This window comes from Apostichopus japonicus, chromosome 20 (assembly GCF_037975245.1).
Source record: "Apostichopus japonicus isolate 1M-3 chromosome 20, ASM3797524v1, whole genome shotgun sequence".
Taxonomy (NCBI): Eukaryota; Metazoa; Echinodermata; class Holothuroidea; order Aspidochirotida; family Stichopodidae; genus Apostichopus; species Apostichopus japonicus.
Window position 1 is genome coordinate 26,044,975 of NC_092580.1, and position 24,920 is coordinate 26,069,894.

The 24,920-nt window shown below is 36.5% G+C and overlaps 1 protein-coding gene and 1 long non-coding RNA gene across 2 annotated transcripts in view; both read right to left on the reverse strand.

Annotated features, from left to right (window-relative positions):
• LOC139961273 (uncharacterized) overlaps positions 1 to 4,059 on the reverse strand; it is a 39,780-nt gene extending 35,721 nt beyond the window's left edge. The window contains exon 1 of the long non-coding RNA XR_011790798.1: positions 917 to 4,059. This is a non-coding gene — a long non-coding RNA (uncharacterized lncRNA). The remainder of the gene's footprint in view (positions 1 to 916) is intronic.
• Positions 4,060 to 4,519: 460 nt separating this feature from the next.
• LOC139961274 (uncharacterized) lies at positions 4,520 to 23,985 on the reverse strand. The gene is made up of 3 exons (XM_071960369.1): positions 23,544 to 23,985; positions 19,116 to 19,449; positions 4,520 to 14,530 (listed from the first exon to the last, which is right to left on the reverse strand). The coding sequence occupies exons 2-3, from the start codon at positions 19,211 to 19,213 to the stop codon at positions 13,345 to 13,347; spliced, it is 1,284 nt and encodes a 427-aa protein (XP_071816470.1). The 5' UTR covers positions 19,214 to 19,449; positions 23,544 to 23,985; the 3' UTR covers positions 4,520 to 13,344.
• Positions 23,986 to 24,920: the final 935 nt, after the last annotated feature.

Here is a 24,920-nt window from a genome sequence, read left to right on the forward strand (position 1 = left end):
TTTTCTCACAAGAAGAAAGCCTGTTTACATCTCAAAAGTGAAAGCTTAATGCATCTTTTGCTTAACATTAACTTTTGAGCTTTTCATGTGTACCTGCATGCAAGCCTTTAAACTCAGTGTCTAGAAATCATTTTGTCAGGCACTGATGTATCACCAGTAGGCATATAGCTACAGACTATTGGAATGCCATTGCAACATGTGTCCAAGTACACCCAATCATAATATACAGATTTAATCATGTTAACGACAGCTGACACAGTATGTACTTGACTATATGTTTAATTGTTATAATCAGTTGCTAATTAATCAGATTGATAAAGCAATAAGAAATGCACAGCAGGCACTGAAGATTAAGGCAACTGCTTACAAGATAACTTGAGAGCTTGGGGAGAAAGAATGTAGGGAATCCTAAACAAGTATAGCACAAGAGAGCTAGATACCTCAAATAAATCTACTATCACCTGTAACATCCATATATAATATGTGTAGTTCAGTAGGATGATATTATACCTGAGTAGGATAATACTATACCTCAATAGGATAATACTATACCTCAATAGGATAATACTATACTTAATAGGATAATACTATACTTAATAGGATAATTCTGTACCTCAATAGGGTAATACTGTATCAATAGGATAACACTATACTTCAATAGGGCAGTACTGTACCTCAATAGGATAACACTATACCTCAATAGGATACTACTTTACCTCAATAGGATAACACTGTACCTCAATAGGATAATACTACAGTATACCTCAATAGGATAATACTATACCTCAATAGGATACTACTTTACCTCAATAGGATAACACTGTTCCTCAATAGGATAATACTACAGTATACCTCAATAGGATAATACTATACCTCAATAGGATAATAGTATCCCTCAATGGGATAAATACTGTACCTCAATAGGATAATACTGCAGCTTTACATGGGCATGAAGATACCAGCACCTTTGTCTCTTCAGAAACTGTGCAATCAAAATCTCCAAAAGCAAAATCAGTCAGACTTTAAGTCTCTTTAAAGCTGCATAATGAGTTGAATGAAGAAGAAAGTTTTTTTTTGAAATATATTTTTTGTGTTATATTGACACGATGAGATGGAGAATATCTAACATGAAAATAATTAGAAGCAGCAATGCATGCAGACACCAATTGGGGAAGATTGAGGCATGCATCTAGCGATTAAGTTTTGAATGAATTTCATAACTTGATTCCCGGTTTTTCAAACAGTGCAACCAGAATTTGGTTCTGGGAGGACTCTTCAAGAGAAATTTCAGATAATTGCATTTGATATTCGAGAACACAAGATCAAATAAGCACAATATATGTATTAGTAAAGACAACTTGGGATTCTAATGCAGTATCCTACACACCTTTAACAGAGCGGAGCCAGGCAACCTGCTGAGTTTGCATTTCTCCAAAGGGCAGAAGATGAAAATGCCCTCCAGAGAAGGACATTCCGTCTATCTTCAAATCAGCGACCTTTGACCTTTGAAGAAAACCCCAACCGACCAGCTGATATCTTGACATTCATCGTTTTTATCTACTCGGACACATGTGGGGAGAAAAGGTCACAAATTGCTGTGTAGAAGCCCATTAAATTGCCAACAAGAAAATTTTCTAGTGGGGGGTTCCATAATTATTGCTGGGATGCATGCAAAGAAGAAGACCAAAGAACCGAAAAAACATTGATCACGCAAGAAGCCATCACAGGGCTTTAAGAAAATTACCTTAACAGTAGTAAATAAATTGTACTCATGCACACCAATAATGCTTTTTCTGTAGCTAATTCTGTATTCATATACGTGTGCCTGGCCGTTTAGTTCAGTGTCTGATGAAACCTTGAGATTTATGCTTAGATGCATGATCAGTGGTCCATTATATTTTAACAGTATCATACTGTATATACAGTAAGTTAAATATTACAAAGAAAAATTCACATTTTACGGAATGCTTACCTTTAACAGCTGGCATCCACGTATACACATGAGTGCATGTGTGAAGGCTTTATGGTGCATATCATACTAACATTACTACTATTAAAATACAGAGGATGAAGTCATCATCCAGTTCAAAGAGCAAATGAAATCTTTGTCATATTCAAATCTCGACCACACTTCTACTCCAGTCAAGGCTTAGCCTGGACATTCAGGAAGCCTACTGTGATAATCCATCCTTACTAAGTCATTACAATGAACATACACATTCTAAAAAAATAAAAACGATTCGGGCAAATTTGAATCGTCCATAACTTTTGCGCTTAATTATTTACTTTATTTGCGCTTAATTATTTACTTTCTTCTCTCCATTCCTTGTCTACTAATCCCCTTTCATCTATCTCTTTGTGTTCACCATGCTCATTAACCTGTCTGTTTTCTGTGCATGTTTTTGTTACTTGTCATTTAGCCTCTGAAGAAGATCCTGCTAGGATCGAAACGTCAGGACAACTTACTTTTACACATTCTCTTACACAGGCTCTCTAGTGGATTAGCAGTTTGCTAACAGTTTTATTTTAACTTTTTACTTGAAAGTAGCAATATTTTACATTACCGTACTATAAGAGAGTGACTCTTGCCATACCTTTAGTATTGATAAATGGTATTATAAAGACCTGCATAAACATATTTTATTGTCCAATCCTGCTTGCACTTAAATGCCTGGAGCTGCCACACAGCAGCATTTGTCCATATATATTGCCTATGAAATATAACAACCAAGACAAACAAGGTTTACCCAACAGATAAGCTGTGCATTCTCAATTACTGTGCCATATTAAATTAATCTCCTGCAAGCTGTAACATGCTCTGTGGAAATAGGATCAAACTTTTCCTTAATTCATCAAAGCATTGTAGAGAATCTCGCCAAGATGTTATGTGTCTTACATATTAACAATCCTAATATCATTGTAATAGCTGGGAATAGTTTACGGGTCAAAAAAAAGCCTAAGAAAATCATTTTGGAAACATCTGAACAACTTTTAACACCCTAAGATTTCGGTGCCCAAGACTCATGACAAGCTTTTGGTACATAGGTAGCCTTATAGTTTATACTCCATAGGCCTTACAGAAAACTGTATCTGAGTGGTTGAAAGATAAGGAGGAAATGTAATGCAATGGTTTAGTGCAAATTCACAAACAAAAACAGGATGCCCAATACATTACTACTTAATTAGCAGAATAACAAGTGGCAGGATTTATATCTTTAAGCATAACTCCTCATACAACCTTCTTTCATTTTAGAAAAGGAAGGAAGTTCAAATCAACGTACTTCAAAAGAACAAAATTACCACACAGGTGAAAAGAGAAAAAGAAAAACAAGTCTTCAAATTTCCATGAAGGTTGCTGTTTGCATGGGAAATTGTGAAGAATAAGAATTGGATTATGATGATTCGTTAGGAAAACATTCATGGACAATTCAGGGCTTCAGCCAACATATACAAATCAATTGATATGATAAGAAAGGAGGTGGTCTTCACTGAGATTTTCACAGCACTATAGTGTTTGCCTCACATTCCAAAAGATTATCCAGTTGGTTTACAAACTAGTGAGAATTTGACTCCTTCTCTCTACTTTGACCTCGGCCTCAGTATTTCACAAAAGCTGGTGGCAACATAGGGTTTCCATCAGCACAGGAAAGAAAGAATATCTGAACAATCAATCATTGTTTACAGGTAATCTGCATCCAAATTTTGGACGACTCAAAAACTATATTCGATTTCATTATTAAAATGTCTTCATCGATGGCTCTAATCAGAAGTTTCAACTAAAGAATATATATTGATGCTATAGAAACGGTGCAATATAACCATTCCAGTTTTCAAGGCACCTTTAATAGAGAATGTTAAATGTCTGGAACACACCTTTAAGGCTAATAATATGATGTTGGCTACTCAGTGTAGACATAAAGGTAAATGTTAAATCCAAAGTATTATCAATTCTTATATCTATCAAACAACGCTTTCTTCTTTATCTTCATATAAATAACAGAAAACACCCTTTCATGGCATTCAACAACATTTACCCTTGATGAATTTTTAAGACTTGTAAACAGGTTTCTTAAGGCCATTAAATCTCTTCTTTCTCTTTATTTTATTTTTTATTTTTTTTTAGCAGGGAAGGGGGGGGGTGGGTCATCAGAGGAACTGAACTACTGATTTTGTGATTTTGGGATAAATTAAAGTAAACCAGTCATTTAATCGATGATCATCAGATGATTAAAGGGGAGGTACTGCAAATACAACCTGAATTGATAGCAGTTATGAAAGGTTATTTGTGCATGCATTCTTCCTTCAAACAGTCTTGTTGTCTCTGGCATATTTGAAGTGGGCCGGGGGCGGAGGTGGGGGTGGTGGGAGGGGGTAGTGATAACCAATATGTTCCTATTTACCCTAGATCTAAGTTGAACATTAGTAAACAGTAGCTAAATTGCACATTAGTTAACAGTATGCAAATGTTTACATATATAACTATTGTACTTGGAAACATGTAAAGGAAGCAGGGAAAGTATTATTTTTTCTCTTTAATGAACTTTATTTCTCTCCAAATTCAATGTTTAACTATAAAGTTATGACTTATAATGATCATAATACAAAGAACACACACAGTGTGTAATAACAATGGTGAACCATCTGTATAACTGATGCCAAAGGTTAATTAAGTGAATGAAAAAACATTTAAAAAGATGTTGACGAGAATACTTTTGTTAAGGCTAAAAAAAACTCTTGATATACAGATAGCTTCATCTTTTTTTATTCTTTTCACAACAATATTATCAAAACCATTTTATTTTATCAGTTTTTGTACAACTGTCTAGCCAAAACTGTATACTTTGTCCTTTAAATCTGTTAATTTGTTGCACTTACAATTTTGAATGCTTTTTTTAATAGATTCTGCTGAATAACGTTTTGCTGGTTATGTGACGTAGATATGTACAATACATGCAATGATTGAGCAATTACAGGAAAAGGAAATTAAAAAAAAAAATAAAACAATTGAAAGGGAACTCCACACTAATATAGTAACAAAGAAATGGAAGAAAAAGAAAAAATCACAGAAAAAAAAATTCTTAAGTCAGATTACAATAAAACAGAAGTAAAGAAATTAATTATAGTTCACTTTTAACTTTTTTATCCATTTTCACTTGATTCACACCATGCAGATTCATTGAATAAGTCCATTTTCCATATATGCAAATTTAATTGATGGCTTGATGACAATAGTAACTTGATGCAGCATTTTTATTTTTGTATTTCCTTTTATGCAAATGAGGCTACACTTACTGTAGGTATTGCCAATCTCAACACACAGGCCTAGGCTGGATGATGATATTTTATCTATTCTTGACATGTAAAAATTTGTGTGCCAATAATAGGGATATTTTACTGTGTGGTGAGATTAGAGGTCAGAGGTTATGCTGTGCAACAAAACCAGAGTTCTGTCTTGATGACACAGAATCTGATGTTTAAGGAAGTCAACATGCTATAAAACAGTTTCATGATATACGCCCATGAACCATTTGAAAATTTGCACAGAATTATGATCAGAAAGTAACCAGCACAAATTTGTAGAATAATCAATGTACGACCTTTACTTTATATTTGATAGGTTAAGCAGCCATAAAGACTAATGTTTTTTTTTTTTGATGGTTTGGCACAAAAATTAAAATATGCTGCCCAGGTTTCATTATTTGAAAAATAATTCTTGCTACTAGCACCAAAAAAAAATTAATAATAATAAAAGTTGAAGGATTTTATTAAGAATTACTTCATCTTGGATATAATCCAAGTTTAAGAAACCAAAATCAAAAGAACACAAAAAGAAAAAGAAAAAAAATTGCCAAAAAAAAGAAAACATACACCAGGGAAAGAAACATGAAAGTGGTCATTTTAAAATATAGTTTCTTTGGTTTCTAGCGCTACAACATTAAACATAAAGGAGACATAAACCCAAACATTCATGTGACAGAGAGAAAACTGTAAATGACAAACTTCCTCATACAGCCAAGAAATATCTCAATTCAATTGGGAGATATCACAGATTGAATGCTTCTTCACATGCACCGCTGAACACTCGATCAAATGTAAACTATGACATCATTAGCCACATGTGCCTCGGTCCTTTTGGTTTGACTTTACTTTGATGTTTACTTTCTGTAATTCATGAGGAAGGGTTTTGCAAATGCATGAATCTCAAATACTGAAGCTGGTTACATCCATGGGTCGAAGAAAACAAAGAGAAAGTTAACAGGTCTCAGAACATAGTGACACTATGATATCACAGATATTCAAAATGACAGCTCGCAGACATGACATTTTGAACTAAGAGATCTCCTCACCTGAAATAGACTATTCTTAGCTGTTTGGGGGGAGTTTTGCATATCTTCACAGAGATCTCTGTCAAAGGTAATAGTTGGACTTGTGTCAAATTTGTTTCAGGAAAATTTAAGCACATTTGTAAAATTGTGACATGTCTTTACACTTTTAAAACACAATGTTCATAACAGGTACAAAAGCTCAAAAAAAAGGATTTTTTTTTTTTTATCTATTAACACAAAATGCACCATTACACAGTAACATCTATAAACAAACATTATTTATTCACAAAAAATTGTTCACCTTACACAAAAGTAGAGTTTCGTTAAATTTAAGCAAAATATTGTTCTAAGGATATGATAGTTACATAAAGATGTGTTACCAATATTTTAATATACCAATGAAATAATTAAAGCTGCTTGTGTTCTAAACATAGTGTAGCATCAAATGAGTATGTGTGTTCCGAAGCAGCCCACAGTAATTCTCTGTGCGTACGTAGCTGTTCTTTGTGAGTTATATTGTCACACTTCATGGATAGACTATTCCAGGCAGTAAATTAATGTATTCCTCCTACTGCACTGTACTACAGGTATGTATAAAGTTCATTTGCAATTGCCGTAGAGAGTACAATAATAAGTTAATTATCTTCAAAGTCCGATGACATGTGACCTAGTTGGCTACAGTAGTTCACTGTGTATTTACTTAAGCTTCAATCTGGCTCGGATGTACTGTGAAAGTTAACATGTTAGTCTAACTTAATAAGTACATAGTGGTAGTATGTAGCACAGTACCGCAAACTGCAATATGGGAGTCGCACTCGAGATGTAAATGTTAAAGATCGCAACAAATTTCAACGGCATATAGGCAATCGGGCAGCACCATCCAGTAAGATTTGCCCATTCTTGCAATTATGTGACTGCATGTGTCGACTGGGACAACTACACGTAACACAAACTGTGCAAATAGCAATTAAGGATGGGAGAATGGAAAAATGAGGTAATTCCAATAATTCAAATGGGTTATTCCTAGGCTTCAATTCATAACATACAACTACTGCAAAAACAATGACCTATCACTGTGTATGAGAGTGCTAAGGTTGTGGGGAGACAGGTAAGTGATGAACGAAGTTAATACAGTTGGGGTTCCAAATATTACTACTACAAGCTTTCCAGCTGTTATGTTTACAACTTTCTTTTAAGGAACAATGCTGTTGTACAACATATTTTGTTCCATCACACTAACATTTTCATGAACTGCCTAATTGGTAGAAGATGGAAACATATATCAGATCCTTAATTTAGACACAATTTAAATATAAGCTGTTATGGCTAGTTGTTGTGTTAACAAAGTCAGCAATCCACTTGACACCAATATGCATACAGATACATAAGTACTTAAGTATCACAACCAGTAAAATTGCCTATTGACATTGTCATCACATAGTTCTGTAGAATAGGTAAAACCATTTAGGTAAAATCTGGTACCCCTCAAAATTGTAGAAATGTTAGCCAATATTTTAAGTTTACCTTTACAACCAAGAGCTACATTTTTCCACCAAAAAATATGAATGTTGTGACGTTCCCTGAAATTATTGAAATGTGGTAGATTTCATCAAGCAATCATTTTGTTACTGACCAATGCAAATTGTGTTTGCAAAGCTTTGATTACAAACCATAACACTGCAAATAAAGAAACAATACTCCTGCAAGGAATAAATTATCCAGTACACACCGAATATGACATACTTGCAAAATGGTCAAGTACAAATATGACAAGATCTATACAATAGAACCTTTTTGTACACAAGAACCATAGAGCATTTTTAATATAACAGACAAAATTTAATGTCTTCAAAAATGCCACTTTGAACACTTTATTATTCACTGCACTGTATTACATTTCCTAGCCAAACCTGCAGCACAAACATATGGCCAACGAAGATGCCGCTTGGACAATTGAAATTCATGATAGCTTGCCATTTTTTAAATATTTTGTCCGCTGAAGTAATTTTCAATATTTCCAAACAATACAAGTTAGCCTCAACCATCATAGTGAAGTCAGGAACCGAACTGCAATAAGCATGTACAGTGTAGTTGTACACACATGAAGCTGTAGTGTACATACAGACCTGCAGTAGTCTGTACCATACTGTATGTTAGCTAACAGTACAAATCTAAGTTTACACTGGTCACCATCTCGATGACATTTCTTGATAAAGTAGAGATGCTTTTTGAGAAAAAAGTCACCCAAAGGAATATATATAGAGCCTGGCCATGAAAACCAAACGGCCTTCAGGAGTAATCCACTCTCAACCCCAGTCCCCTTGCATGAAGACTGTGTGATCATCATCAATTGTGTATCAAGAGTCCCTTGGAAAATAATAATATATTCCATGTACAAGTTATAAAGCAGCTTATCCATTAAAAGTAACATATATACTACACATGATGCGAGCCAAAGGAAACATTGTGCTGTTTTGAACTTCACCAACTTACAGAATGTGATGGAATGTGATAACTTGATAATGACTGTCCTGTTTACCACAAACAATATAACATACTTGTCTTCTGTGCTTGCTATGGGTAAATATAAACAGTACTCCAAACTATGGATCTAGTTATTAACTTCAGATCTGCATACTTTACAGTGAACAATCTGTACTTACATTAACTGTACAGTGCTCATATAAAATGTCTACTAATATCATATTGTTTAATGGCAGCTTTTTGTGCCCCCATTCCCCCCCCCCCCCCCCCAAATCATCCAGACACTTCATAGCAGATTATATTACACTTAAAACCAACTTGGAACATATTAAATTATTCCTCTGAACTTCATTTCCAAAGAAACTTTGACAATAATAGTGCAAACAATTGGTAATGATCTTCCTTATTATGATGGAATTTTAGCAGCAAGTTGCACAGGAAAATTATTCTAAAATCAAAAAGTTGCGCTGGAAAATATTCAAAATCAAAGCTGCCTATTAGTTTTGGAACAGAGAATTCATCCAAACATTTCAAAGGTTCTGCATAACAACTTACAGTTCTTGCATAATTCACTGCTTAGTTTTTTTTTTCAAGACAAGCTTTGGCATCACCGTTATCAATAAAACCAAAAACCAACTCTTTAACAATTTTTTCTTTTTTTTTCCTTGCTTTTTCCGCCCGCTGCTGCTTAAACATTCTTTCTTTCCTTTTTTCAGTTACATGCAAACCTTTGGCCCTTTGAAAAATTATCTTTCATTTTTGGAGGGAGATTTTGCCAATGCCTCAACTAAATTGAAGGAGATACCCTGAAGGCAAAACAGAAACAGTATATTGGCTAGACGAAAGGGTGTTGTTGCTAAGGTACCCCCATCACTCTGCAAAACAACACTGTAGTTGATGTTGTTATAACAATAGTTACACAGAACCATAATGTTTGATAACTTTGAAGGCCCTCTTGCTGTGAAAGAATGCCAACACTTAGGGACTGGGTCAAAAATGATATAAAGGTGGAAATATTGCTGTTGTTGACAAGAGATATTCATCAGTAAATACTGCAGGCCTTGGTTAGATCATGGAGGTAAAACAGACCCTCCATGGTTAGATCCACACATCTTATAGCCTTTTATTAATTTTTTTTTTTAATGGGAAAATCATTTTCAATGATCCACCTCTAATTGACACAGGTAGATGGTTATGCATGAGGAATTATTTGTTAATTGATAACACGATTAACAGCTTGGTTGATCAATTGCCTATTATGTTATGTTATGGTATACTGAGAGGGTTTGCTAAACTTGGTTACCAAATCTAAAAATATATACTGTCCTATAAACTCCCATTAATAAAGGTCAAAAACCGAGAGCTACTGTAGGGGGGAAAAAGTCAATTTCACCAAATTTGCAACATTACATTCGATACTGTTATGGCATACATGATACATGTACTGTACAATACATGTAAAGTATATTAATTAATACATGACTTCAGTTTGAACATATTTGATAACTAATCAAGTAAATTGTAAAATTTTATATATCAAATGAGGTATTCCATAAGTGTACATCTCACATCTTCTTCATTAGTATACAATTATTGCAAATATACAACTTTATTCATGGATGATGAATTACATCTTTTCTTAATACTTGAAGACGATATTTCTTTACTTGTTCTTCTGATTGCGATTGGCTTGTTTTTTTAAGTGCTTAGAGCAGCTACTGTACTTTTTGTTTGAACTGGTCCAGATGGTGATATTTAAATCCACTGTATTATTATTATTATTATTATTATTAAAATTATGTTAAATTATGTTTCTAAACTAAATGCAGGCCATTTTATTTTCAAATCATACTAATAAACCATAGATTGACTATAATGCCATTCTACAGTACACTTATTTAACATGTAAGTCTGTATTTGCATCTTTCCATATCTTGGTGCTTATCTCTACATTGCAGGAAACATTTTGCTTTCATTCCAAATTTCAAATTAACCCAAAGGACAGTCTCCAGAACTTCTAGCGACTAGGGGTACAACAAGGTTTGACTAATATTTGCATATATAATGTCAGCAATACAACGTGCCCCTTTGATTCCGGAGGGTAAAAGAATCACAATAATTATTGGCAGACCACTCGATACACATTACTGTGCATAATTATATTCTGTCTGGAGACTGTTCACATTCGCAAGCGAAGAAAATGATTTTTTTAGGCCATGGTTTGGACAGCGCAAAATTTATTTGGGAGTTGTGCAAATTTAGTATGTATGTCAGTAAGCTGGTGATGAATGTTGAATACAATTCAACTAAATCTGATTAAATCTTTACAACCAAAATATGTACGTCTCATTTCACATTGTCGTTATACAGTAGTACTTATATGCAAACTAAAAAAACCTGTTATATTGAGATATAAATTGAGAATACCAACTGCTCTGTGCATATAACTTGACTGAAATTGATGACACAATTTGGTACACTTAAAACACACGTCTACCATTACACTTTCACTTAGTTGTGGATCTGTACTGTACAATATATACATCTCAATCGATCCATTACAGTGATACTGAGAAAGTATCTTTCCATCTTTAATTCAATTATAAATTTCCCTGTTGACAAATTCTGTTGTTGCACTTCCTATTCCATTTCAAATCCTTGACCAATCGACAGGGTCTTCTGTGGAGTGATTTAGCTGATTCACAATATTACAGTCTTTCTTTCTACCCTCACACAGTGGCAATGCCCCCTGATATGAAAGTGGAACTAGACACTTAAATATTTGAGCAGTTTTGGCAAATTGTTCATTACAAGAATCTCTATCCCATGTACATGTATGCTATTTGACTGTGGGTAGGGATCCTGCCACAACATTTTGTTTGTTTTTACTTGTTTATTTGTAGCATGTAACTTAGCAGCATGTATGGCCGTAAGGCACGTACAGTACGCATACTTAGCATGGAGTACTTACACCACTTGAGAATATTGGACATAGTTTGTTTCGATCGTTGCGACACATCAGGCTTTCCAATTAACAAAACTACTGTACATGTCTTTATGAGCTACTAGTGAAATGCAGAACAAATAGTATCAACAAAACAGAGAAACAAGTTATCAAAACTAACCCTTTTTACCTAAGAATATACACTGAGCTATACATGCGCACCATACAATATAGATATAAAACTAATATAAAACTCTTCTTAGTTTTGAAATGTGACAACTACTGCACTGTACCACCGCTGCTGCTTCAGTCGATTGCATATTTTTGTTTCTAATAAAAAAAGCAGAAATACAGAAAAGGGCACCTTTCATATAAACTGTTAGTGTAACCAAAGAAAAAATTCTAGTTACCATGCAGAAGGAGGAAATAGTGTGCGTTGACCCGTAGGAGAGGTCACCGGGGGGGGCAGTGCTAAAATTACACGTGTCTTGGTAGACTAGGGAATTGCATTGAATAGTGTAGTAGGAGACAGGTAAGAGAGGAGTGAAGTAAATACCACAATCACTACTTCCACTTTCTCTTTTATCTCCCATGATGAGTATATACTTCATTTACATAACACTGGTAGCAGCCATTGCAGGTTTCAACAATACTTTCTCATGACAATGGCTCTGTCACAATTGTAAAATCTGCATCCAGGTTATTTATTTGAGACTTAGTTTAACAAATGGATGCTTCTATGCCAAGGAGGAGGGAAGGGTGATAATCCAGCTGCTTACAATTTGCTGAGTTTTAGCCAAAAAGAGTGTTGATTATAAGTTCAGTGCTCACATGCAGATAATTTGACCAATTATACTAATATCCAGTGAGTGATTTTACATCTGGTATTGTACAGCAAAATGCTATACAAATTGACAAACTGCTTCATCATAGTAGTTTTGTATATATACCATACTTGCCAGTATTTCTTGACAAATGAAATTCATTAACAGCAAAACTTTACACAAAATGCAAAAATGCTCCCTGTAACTAATACTACAATCAATGTACAGTTACTTGTTTCTCATTTTAAACACACACATGTAAACAAGTAAACAATGTCACAAAGTTTCAAACCAACCTGCCCGAATATCGAACATATTGCAAGGTATAATTTAGTGTTCAAATTTGTGTACAGTAGCAGTTTTGAAGTCTCGGAAGTTTGCCTAGAGCTTTTAAAAAATACTATGGTTCTTGTGTACACAATATGCAATGTACATCTTTGCACTTCAGTTTGACCATTTTTCATAGCATTTAACATTGGATTAATTATTCCCTGTATTACTATTCCCCATCCCCAAAAAAAGGAAAATAAAATATAAAAAAAAAACATACATATTCTTGGTGAATACAACATGCTCCTTTAGGGTAATATGAAATCGATAATTCATAACTCTGAACTCCCCAAACATGAAAAAAAAAAACTTTTTAAGAAAAAAAAAAAAATTTGCACATTAATAGTTTTCCTTCAAAATACAAAACCTAGAAATCCCTGCTTTTTTGTAAATGCATGTGACTTAGCTTAACTTTGGCTTACTGTAAGAACCAATGCTATGCATCCGTTTGGTCAATACCCTCTTTGTCAGGCGGTTTTCCATTTTTGATAGTATAGTACACTTCCTTCTGCTTGTCAAAGATCTCCTTTGCCTTTTCGTAGATTACCAAGTCCGCATGGAGAGCCCGTCTGACTTCCGGATCGGCTTGAAGCTCGGCTTTTAATTGCTGTATCATTTGGTCTCTATCTACCTGCTCTTCGTTGGTGGTGGCATTCTTTTTCCGCTTCTTGTACTTTCCAGTTTGAAAATGTTTACCGACGCAGTCGTCCTTGAACGGGAGTCCGTAGATGTGTTGAAACATACCCAGGGACAGGTCAAACTCCTCTATGATGCCGATCGATGCGAACCATTGTTCTAAGTGATCCAACACGTAATCCAGGAGAATGTTCTCCTGTTCAGACGTCAGGTAGTGACCGAGAATGACTTTCTGTTTAAACCAGCACGGAGGGTCACCGTACCAGAAGTTGTGCTGAATACCGTCGAGCTTGAAGTACTGGTCGAAAGTGCCCTGACACACATGAGGGTGTAACAAGATCTGGTTAAAAAAGTAGCTGCCCTGATGTAATGCCCACTCCTTTAACGTCACATTTGCCGCATTCAAAGCTGTACAGAGCTGGTCCTTTGAGCTTCTTTGACAAAAAAAGTAACAGGATATGACGCGCTCGTAAGGGTTCCTGACCATCGTAAAATAGGAGCACGGCCGGCCATTGTGAAGGGCATCGCAAATGCCAAAAGAATAACCGCCCATGTACCCCATGCGCGTATTTGGTTTGGCCTCGCCTTTTCGCAGCAGTTCGTACACGGTATTGACGTGCTTGAAGCTGACGAGCAGCGAGCCCAACTGAAGCTGCGATCCTTCCGCTATCTCTTCCACACACGAGCGGATCGTGGAGCCGCCAGCCTTATTGTGGTGTAAGAATACAATATTACTGGAACGATATTTGGGAAGTTCTAAATGGCTATCTTCACGGTAGAAGAAATTGGAAAGACAATTACCGTGCTCCAGTGGCCACAACTTGTGAATGTCTTTGACCTGACTGTGGTTGTTACCATGGTAGCTTTCCCTGAGAAAAGACGCCGAAGCCGAGATGTTTGCACCAAGCAACCCCTGACTTGATGATGACACAGAGCCCTGTTTGGAATCTGAATTACTCGTTCTCACAGGGAGACCGTGACTGTACCTGCCACAAAACAAAGGAAGAAAGGTCTTAGTAACAAACATCTCAGTAAACATTTTGACAAAAGGACAGATAATTCATCTATCTATATGATTGACACTGACTGTAAAATACTTTATTCGGACTATGAGAAACAAACATGATTTCATGACTTTGTGGTGCTACTTAGATGGCCCTTGTTAATGTACTTTTCCTTTTTCACCTGTTCATGTTCTGCTTGTTCTATTTATTTTGAATCAACCAGAATTTATTCAATTTTACCACTCACAGGTGGGTAAAGTGTGTGGCCTGTGAGAATGCTTTAGTAACAACCTTATTAATTTGGGTCGACCCAACGGACTTTCATTGATTTTTTTTATATTTTATTTTATGTATTGTATGTGTGTGTGAATGGGAAAGTGGCCACCGGCTAGCAGCAAAACTGTACAAAGTTAAACTGTTCCTTTCTTTTTCTGTTAAACTGGACCCCACGGTATCAATCTTCTCCAACGATTGTTAGAATAAGTATTCAATATTAATATTCTTCGCTAAACATATTGGACTGTTCAGATGTACATGAGTCTGTTTCTGTCGTAATCTAGTGTCAGAATATAACTCCCTCTATCCTGTACTTAGCCAGCTACACCCCGGGTTCTTTGACTGTGTTATTTACGTATTTTATAAGAATTCACATGTCTTCATACTGGTGGGACTATTGGGATAAATACTTCCAATCGAACCCAAAGGGTGGAACATCCCTTACATATTTTTGGTAGTACTGTTGAGGTATTGAGGATGAATCTAATTTTGGAATTCTTCTCAGTTACTGTAGGCTCTACAACATCCACTCTTCAAAACTGCAGTGCACTTGGTGGCTGGCTTTTAAAGTAGTGTATTTGACCCTACAGGTAGAAACCAGGGTGAACTATGTTATCCATACATGTTAGATTTTACTCAGGGCTGCACATATTGCCAGGCTTGCAGTAATTTAGTGGAATCTCAGGTGTATGTATATATGTGAGTGACAGGCAAACATTTTAAAGTGTGCATTGTTTGCAGTGATCATTAGAATTACTTCTCTTCATTATTGAATTACTGTACTGCTTAAAAGCCTGATATATCTGAAAGTTCAAAGTCAAGACTTCAACCTTGTCTCTCCCGGGTACCGGTCTTAATAGTAATAATGAATTAACTTCACTCGGACTCTCTTATCTGTGTCCTACTACATTTTAAACACACTTTCCTAATCTACCAACATGCCACTGGTACAATTTTGCACATGTATGTATTATCCATAAAATGCTATTATAATCTCTTTATAATACAGATATTGACCTTATTTTCACTTGATTAAATGCAGTTTCAGTTTTGCTTCTTTCCTTCAAAATCTTTCAACTCTATAATATAACGCTGATTTAGTCTGAAACAGAGGCATTTGGCCCTGAAGTCTTGTATAGTTTGGCATATATCATTCAGAGTTGGCAATGCAATGGGATTATCAATGGCCTGGTTGCCCATGAATGACAAAAAAAAAACACTCCAAAGTACAGTATTGAAGACAGGAAAACTCAAATTACTGAGCTGTAGCAAACACAACAGAATTACTGAGGTATTGAATTTAAGGCCAAGAAAAGCTTCCTAAAGGTTAAAGTGTAGGGTTCTGTGAAGGATTTATAAGAGGTACAATACTAAATTGGAAGAGCACACTGTGGATTTCTCAGTACTGTTGCAGTACTAATCTACTATGTACAGTACATACAAGACCAAAGGGCTGCGATTGGGAGGTTGGCGCGGCCAATCTCTCCCGTTCGATGCTACTTGGTCAGATGTCATGATCAAGGTAAATGGCATCTGGCTAGGTTATGGTGCCCCGGAGGCCACCACTTGGGCCGAGAAGGCTGATCAGGTGGAGGCAAGGCTCGACACATTCAGTCACAGGTGGCTCTCCCTCCCTGGGAAGGTTACAGTTGTTAATAGGTTTATTGTTCCTCTCCTTTGGTATCCTGGTACGGTGATCGCCGCAACGGATCATGCCTTGGTGCGACTGGAGAGGATCATTTTTGATTTCATTTGGGGAAAGCGCAAACCAAACCTTGTCAAAAGGACCGTTCTGTATAAGACCCCCTTGAGCGGTGGGCTTGGTTTGGTCCACCTACCATCTAAACTGCGCTTTCTCCTCTTGAAAGGTGTTTTTGTTGCTTTTGAAAATCCTTCGTTTCCCTTTGCTTTTTCTGTTAGGTACTGGGGTGGGTTTCTTTTTCGACACCACTGGCCCGGATCCTTTTCCAATAACCGGCCAAAGGCGACACGCCCTTCTGGGGTCTATACTCAGATTGGTGACTCTCTTCGTAGAATCAAAGAAGAGGGTGGGCCACATGTTCTGCTGAACGTGGCCCCCTCTGTGTTATACCCACCATTGTTTCGTTCAATGCTCGCGCCTGTGTGCCCGTCGGCTTGCCGGACCGCCATCTCTCCAGATGTGTGGTGTTCTGTGTGTTGTAAGTCACTAGATAGCCGTCTCAGGGACTTGGCGTGGAGGATTGCACATGGGGTCCTCATCACTAACCATTTTCGCCTAGTCAGGTGGCGATTAGGTGATGGGATTTGTCCCCGTGTGGGCTGTAAAGCCATCGAGACTATGCAACACCTTTTGCTGGAGTGTCCCTTTGTCCGGTTGGTGTGGGATTGGTTTCACGCCTTCGTTATTGGTGTTATTGGTTGCACACAGTGGGCCATTAGTAGTGATTTTGTTTTGTATGGTTTGTTGCCCCCTGTGTGCCCAACCTGGGTTAGGGATCTGCTGTTGTTGTTTGCCGCTGTCATCAGGAGACACATCTGGAACAGCAGATGCCGCCTAGTTTTCGACGGGGACGTCTGGAGGGCAGAGGATGTTGTCCCCCTCGTGCAGAGTGACATCAGGTTGCGCATGGAGGCGGACCATGCACGGCTTCCCGACACTGCCTTTCGTAGACGCTGGCGCAAGCCCGTCGTCTACTATCGGGACGGCGTACCCCAGATAAAATTTTGAGTTAGTTGGTAGGTGTGGGGGCTGTGTGGTCGTTACATATTATAGGTTGGTTTAATTTTTCTCTTTGTGGTTTGGGGTTGGCTTTTTGGGGCCTGTTTGTAGTGTTTTATTTGTTTTGCTTCTGTTGGCCTTTGGGTCCGTGCCCTTTTCGCGTCACGTTAAACGCTGCGTTAGTGGGAGATTGATGGGTTTCAGTTGTTGCTTTACAGACTGGGTTTGTTTTTGGTTTTGTTGACCTTTGGTCCGTGTCCGTTTCTTAGCACGTAAAAAGCACACAGTACATACAAGACACTGTATGTGATTTAGTCTCCACATGCATGACTGTTGTGTGATATTCCACAAGTTCTTGACTGTACTGTACATGCTTCCCTTGTATACAAATTCAATGGAAAACAGTACTTTACTGCACAAGACTGCAATTCTGTTTATTGTCATGCATGTGTCAATGTTACTAAAATTTAAAAAGTATACAAGCTACAAGCATACATTTAACTCAACTAAATAATCTAGATTTAAACAACTACCCAAACTGAAGTAAGAAAAAAAAACCTTCCTGGCTAGAGCGAGTGAGTTAAATTTGTCCAAGAATTAAGTGAGAACCAGAAAAGGTCCAGCTCTTGTCTTATTTGTAGCATTGTCTTGAAGGCATCAACCATTTACTGTATATAATTCATTTGGTAAGGATTTTACAGTATAGAATTTTATTCCAAAATGTTTCAATATCTCGGAAAGAACAGTCTTCCTGTGTAAATAGAGACACATTGTTGTTTGAATAAAAGGACATTTTCTTTTACCAATTTTGAGCCAGCAAATCAGCTCTGCTACCAACCATCCCTTTAATAATTCGTCCCTTGTTTCACGCACTGACGAATATGCAAATTATTTTATTTTGTTTTACGTAGTGACGAATGTTTTTAAAACATATATATATATGCCCTTAAAATTGTTCTACATCCTTTAAATTTGAAACGTCTATAAACTATAATTTGTTTTCTGTAACATAAATCTATAGATACTGCTTAAAAGGTATTATTTGTGATCCAACATTCAGTTGCAAAGCAGTGAATTGATTTGGATCGTGATAAATAACTTTCTAACATTCGTCAGTACGCGAAACAAGGGACGAATTGTAACTATTGTATGAGAGTTCCATAGCATTGTTTAAACACTGTGAAATATTTGCACAACCTACTGTACTGCCAAAGCAAAAGTCATAGATCTAGTAAAAATCATGGAATATGATCAATTTTGAGACCATCTGAAATAACCTGACCCCTTGAGCAAATTTTCACCATTTGAGATAACCTGTTGACCCCTTGAAGCTCAGAGGGTGAAAAGTGATGAGTTAAAAGTTAAATAAAGACAAAAATTTCATACATTATTTAACTAAACCATACGTAATGTTAGAATTAACTACTAAGAAATTCCCCAACTGAAAAATATAAACTGATGACAGAATTTAAGACAGTTTGTAAGTTAACATCTCCCAACAAAAACTCTCACAAGTTTGACTCATTCCATCAACCAGGACTCTAACTGTATTATACTGTACTCAGATTGCTGGATAACTTAATTACTCACCCTATGTCACCACCGCATCCTTTTTGCCAAACCATGAGAATTGCTATAGTGATCACTACTGCTCCAGCAGAGAAATATTTCTTCTTTGTTAGTTGCATCTCTTTCTCTCTCTCTGAACTTTACCAGTAGCCAGTTGATTGCACATAAAATTAAAAAAGGAAAATGGACAAACTCTTTCCTGTGAATTCAAATCACATCTTTTCTTGTGGCCTCTGTGTTTCAGGTTCAATGCACCGTTACGATATCAATGACGACATTGCTTTTATCGAGGACTTGTTCCGATCCTGTGATGATAAACATCCGATATATACACTGCCTGGCAAAAACTTTGGTGCTGGTGGAGAAGGAAAATGAGATTACGATAAAATAAATGGATATATACTGCATGCTAGATTTACTGGTATGAATGGTACACACACTAAGACCCTATTGTATACCTGTCTACAGTAGTACTCGACACGTGTGCATTAGATCCCAAGCTTTCATTCAAAATTAAAGGAAATGCAAAATAATGTACAGGTCTTGCTACTGTTATTAAGGCAAAAATCAGATTTTTTGCTAAATTTGTTAATACATGAAATTTTGAATTTAACATCATGGTTATAATATTCTGTCAATAGCACTTATTTACAGGTATAACCACACTACGTACTGTAACTGTATGGTACTCAGAGAAGAGCCAAGTCTGAATTAAAATGGAAAAGTGCTATAATTTACTGCACCTTGTTGAAAGAGTGCTGTGAATAATTTAGTGTTCAAATTTTGTGTAGCATCTTTCAAGGCTGCTAATTTTGTTTTGTCATTAAATGTCTTAAAAACTGCTATTTTTTATACTTTTATACATACACATACAGCAACCTGACCATTTGGCGATGCGATACTGGATAAATTGCTCCCTGAAAAGTGGTCACTGGTGAGTGCTTGTTCATCACGGTGTAGAACACTAAGATCAATATTTAATATTAAAGCATTGATGCAATTACCAGACAGAGCATGTTCCACATTTCAAGCTGTATCTACATCTGCTGACTAACTAGTGTTAACTTGTGCAACACACATTTCACTGTTTAGAGCTGTACTGTAAGTACTGCATCATAATAAGCACAGATGTGTTCAAAGGTTCACAGACCCTCTGCAACATACTGCAGGCAATCAACCCTGTGTTCAACATCAATGATTCTGGATTATCATTTGTATAGCACAAAAGGACAAGCATTCCACCTACCATACAAACTCTGAAGACTAGCATAGAAAATCACTAACACCTCAAGGCTCAATTTCTTTCAAATAAGGAACATACAGACTCAGTACATCAAAGGATGGAAGACATTTGTAACTTTGTACAGAACAGACAAAAACTGTGTTCATGGAATAACACGCTCATTATCCACCACAAGGTTGTCAGATTGTGGTCGCCTCCTGATCTGGTCCCGAGTGTGTTCACATGCGTTTTCTCACTCATGATAGATCTGATACTGTTACTGGCTTGATATCAGAGATTCTTCCCCCCCCCCCTCCCGAAAATGCAATGTTTCCTGTACATACACTGATAATTCTTTGGCAGAATCTCTGGCATATTCCAAGAGGAACAAAAGATATGCACCTGAGGTTTGTTTATGAGTGCCGAGGCATTCAGGGGTTTATTGAAAGTATGATCATTGGGTGGTGCATGTAGATTCTTTTGCCATAGTTGCAGTCTTGGGATTCAGCATTAGGGGGACTTCAACCCAAAAAATCATGACTCTATAATGGTGAATGCTAGAGACAGACAGAATAGAGGTGAGGATGACTCCAAAAGTATGATCCTTGGGTGGTGCATGTAGATTCTTTTGCAAAAGTTGCTGTCTTGGGATTGGGCAATAGGGGACTTCAACCCCAGAAATTATGACTCTAATGGTGAATGCTGGAGACAGAACCATGGATAATGGATAGGTGATGAAAGAAATCAGCAAAGACAGTACAGATATCGAGTCTTCAAAGATTAACAAATTAGGTAGTTGACAAATTGTCTATTCCAGTAGGGATTTCCAAGAAAGCATCCCTAACCTCTTCAACAATATTTCTGCACAATTTTTACTCAGCATGTATAAAAGACTTCATCACAAAGATTTCTAATTCATATAAAGAAGTTGGTTGGGTTTGCTTAGAAATCCTTTAAACTGTGCATTGCATGTGTAATGCAATACGCATGGAATCCAGCAAGATTATACATACAGTACAAGATTACATATTATACCTACAGTAACAGCAAATGAGATGTTCAGTTCTTTTCAAGACAAAAATTTTGTACTGTACAAATTATCTTCTGTGCTATTTGACACAGATTGACAAATAACCATGACAACCTTGTCATGTAAGTCAGATCATAAATAAATCAAGTTACATTAAAGTCTGATTTTTTTTACTTTTTTTTTATGGAATATTGCAGGTCAACCCCTACAACCCCCCTTTTCAAATTTAGGTCGTCTGAATGACAATGTTGGTCTCTAGAAAAATAGAGCCTACAAAAAAACAAAGACAAAAAATCATAATACCATCATTAGGTCATCAGGACCCAATTAGTGTCTGGTACATTCAGCAGGATTCGGGTATTGTACAATGTCCACCTTTATTAATGTTATATATAGCTGGAGAAATGTCATCAAGAGGTATGTGGGTTTGTTAACACATTGGTATGGTCAAATACTTTCATACAGCGATTTGGTAAAGTCTGGCACTCTGAATTGTGCCTCTACGGCGCATTAAAAGCACATAATTTATTTCGTCAATTTAACAATTGATTCATATTTAAACAAATCGTCCCATTACTGCGTTTACAGTAATTGACCAAAGCTCATTAACACACTCTCAAGGCCTTCATCAGTATTGTGAAGGGAAAGGTAAATAAATGTTACATTTGAACAGCTTGCTATCTTGTGAGTTGGCTTAGGAGCAATCAATGGGACTTGTTTGGAACTGTGCTAATCTCATGCACATGTACAGGTAGATCTATAGTTCGTAATAATTTTAACTACTTAAAGCTGTGGTTAACCTCTACAGAAATGCTAAGCTAATAATAGCACTGTTTTAATGTTCACCTCAACCTTTTACTGTAGGTCACAGTGAACTTAAAAGATGAAAATGGAATTCACTTGCATTCACGCAATTAACTTTGCAAAGCGATGTACCATTTGACTTCACTCTTGAGAAAAACACACTGAGAGACTTACTAGCACACTCCAAGTTAACCTTACATTACATTGCTACAAAACAATCCTGAAATTTCCAAAAGGGCCTCCATTAATGAGAAAGGCTAGTATTAGCCATAATATTAATAGGTAGACTATCTCAACTGACACCTTAAGTAGCCACATCACCTGTTATCAGGAGCAACTACTTGTAAGTTGTAGGACTAAGTAAGTTAGGCCTCATATGAGGAAATAGAAGTTGTGCCAGACCTAGCCATTGTCTAGCCTACTGTTGCTACAGCTACTTAGCTTATATCCTTTATTGCTTTGCCAACACAGGTCTATATATAGATTACACTAGCTTAACAATAGGTCTTACACTAATAAATAAGCTAGGTCCTAAATAAGCCATGTTGTTGTTAACTTATAGCCTAAGTTAGGGTCTAGGCCTAGATAGCTTTGTCAGACGAGTTAATAAATAGCCTAGCTAGGACTATACTTCTACAGTGCTAGGCCTAGTACTAGTTTTATTCAACTCTAACCTAAATGCCTAATTTCGTATACATTGGTCTTGGCTAGACGTAGCCCAACTTCAAATCTAACTTAAAGAAAAGATCTGAATCTGAATGGGTAAAAGCAGCAAAAATCCTACTAGAGGACATAAAATGCCAACTGGGCGCTACAAAGTATGAGTAAGAGTATAAGTTATTAGGTAACAAAACAAGAGTTAGTAAGCTTGTCTTTGAAACAGTCTAGACTAAGTGCCACAATGTCTGATGGCAAAGCATTCCAATCTTTTAAGGTGCGGGGGGAAGAAGGAATATTTATAAAATTCTTTCTGGGTAGGTAACTTGAAAGTAAAGATCATGTTTATTTCTTATGTTAACACTTTTTGTTGGGATTAGATTGTCTTTATCAATTGATACAATGTAGACATTGACATTATAAAGCATTTGTAGATGTGTGTGCTTTCTTCTTGTTTTTAGCATGGGCCGATCTAATTCCGCGAGCATATTTGTCACACTGGATTTATGATAGTCTGCCATACAGACTATTGCTGCTCTTCTCTGAATAGCTAAGTTCTACTTTATCCACATTACACTGGTAAATCGTTCTATTCGTTCTATTCTTGGACAACTCAGTTCAGTAGGCCTAATGATAGTTGCTACGTTCCATGGTGCTTGCACAAGATAACATATATATCAGTAAATAATTTCAAAAGCTATCCTGCATAAGGATACGAAGCATGAAAAATACTAACATTTCAAAACGATATATGGCCTCCTCCTTGTTATGTTAGGCCACAACTTTTAAGGACAGTAACTGTACCACTGAAATGAGAATAGGACCTATGTACTGCACACAAGAACGGGCCTACTTGTAGCCGGTTGTTGTGTAGTGTGTGAGCCGAAATTAGCCTCCAGTAGCCTTCGATTCCATAATCAAATCAAATCGAAATCCCAGAAAATAAGAGACGTTCTCTATTGTACTCCACTTATAATCCAAGGCATATGATCGTTCCAGAAATTGTAACTTTGTCTAATTTCATGCGAAACGGCTCAAGAAATGAAGCAGAAGACAACTTCGCTTAGTACTACTACTAAGTACATTATTCGTAACCTCGATTGTGAATATTAAAAGCGTGACAGAGAGTAAGTTGATCACCGTTTCTCCATTGAGTACACTAAGGGCATGCTGGTATTTCTATGACACACTCTGTTGTGTTGTTGTATGGATTTGCCATCAAATGAGCTGTTCATATGGGGATGGCGCTATGCAACACTGACTAATTTCAAAATTTAAGTAATTGCGTTCAATTTCTAGGAGAAAAATCTATGATTTATGGTTTAAGAAACTTTAATAAACAGATTTAAGGAGGAAATGCATTACTTTTTGCACGTATGTTTCTTACATGAAAAAGTGTCGAGACTCGCAGATTTTTTAGAAAATGATACCGTGACCCGAAAGGCTAATTTCGAGCTGCATATTTCAGGATAGGCCAATGGACGCGATGATATCATCTGACGAGGAACAGGACAATTTCTGATAGCATATTTCTTTGTGTAAAAGTAAGTTGGCCTGACGTTTCGATCCTAGCCGGATCTTCTTCAGAGGCATATTTCTTTTACAGTTTCCAAAGTAAGGTAGTTGGTAAACTTGGAATGGATCATTTCAGGTGATCGCTGCCTTAACAAAAATATTATTCATACTGGCTCACTCATGTACGGACTGATCTTGAAATACTGACGCAGTGAGCCAATGGCCGGCGGTCGTAGGACATTGTTAATAAGACTGCTTCCCAAAAGTAAAGAAAGGTCCATATAAAAACTCAGTCCAAGTGGTTCAATGGTGAGATAAATCATGCCATAAAAATCAATAATTCATCAAAATTAAATGATCCAGAGACATGTCGATTCTGAACGAATTATTTACGTCTGCATCGACTAGGTATCTAAATGGTGTTAACAACAATGTGGATAATGATTATTTAGCAAGTGAGAATTTGATTCTTCAAAATTACGCAATGGTGTTACATCATTCCAAATTCCAGAGATGACAGTGAATCTTGTTTTATTATATTTCATTGGATGTTACAAAAGCCACCGGTCTGGACGGGATTAGCGCCTATATAGCTATC

Coding starts and splice junctions, on each gene's coding strand:
- LOC139961274 (XM_071960369.1), bottom strand. CDS start 19,213: ATGCAACTAACAAAGAAGAAATATTTCTCTGCTGGAGCAGTAGTGATC. Junction 14,531..19,115: donor GGATGCGGTGGTGACATAGG/GTGAGTAATTAA, acceptor GTTTTGTGGCAG/GTACAGTCACGGTCTCCCTG.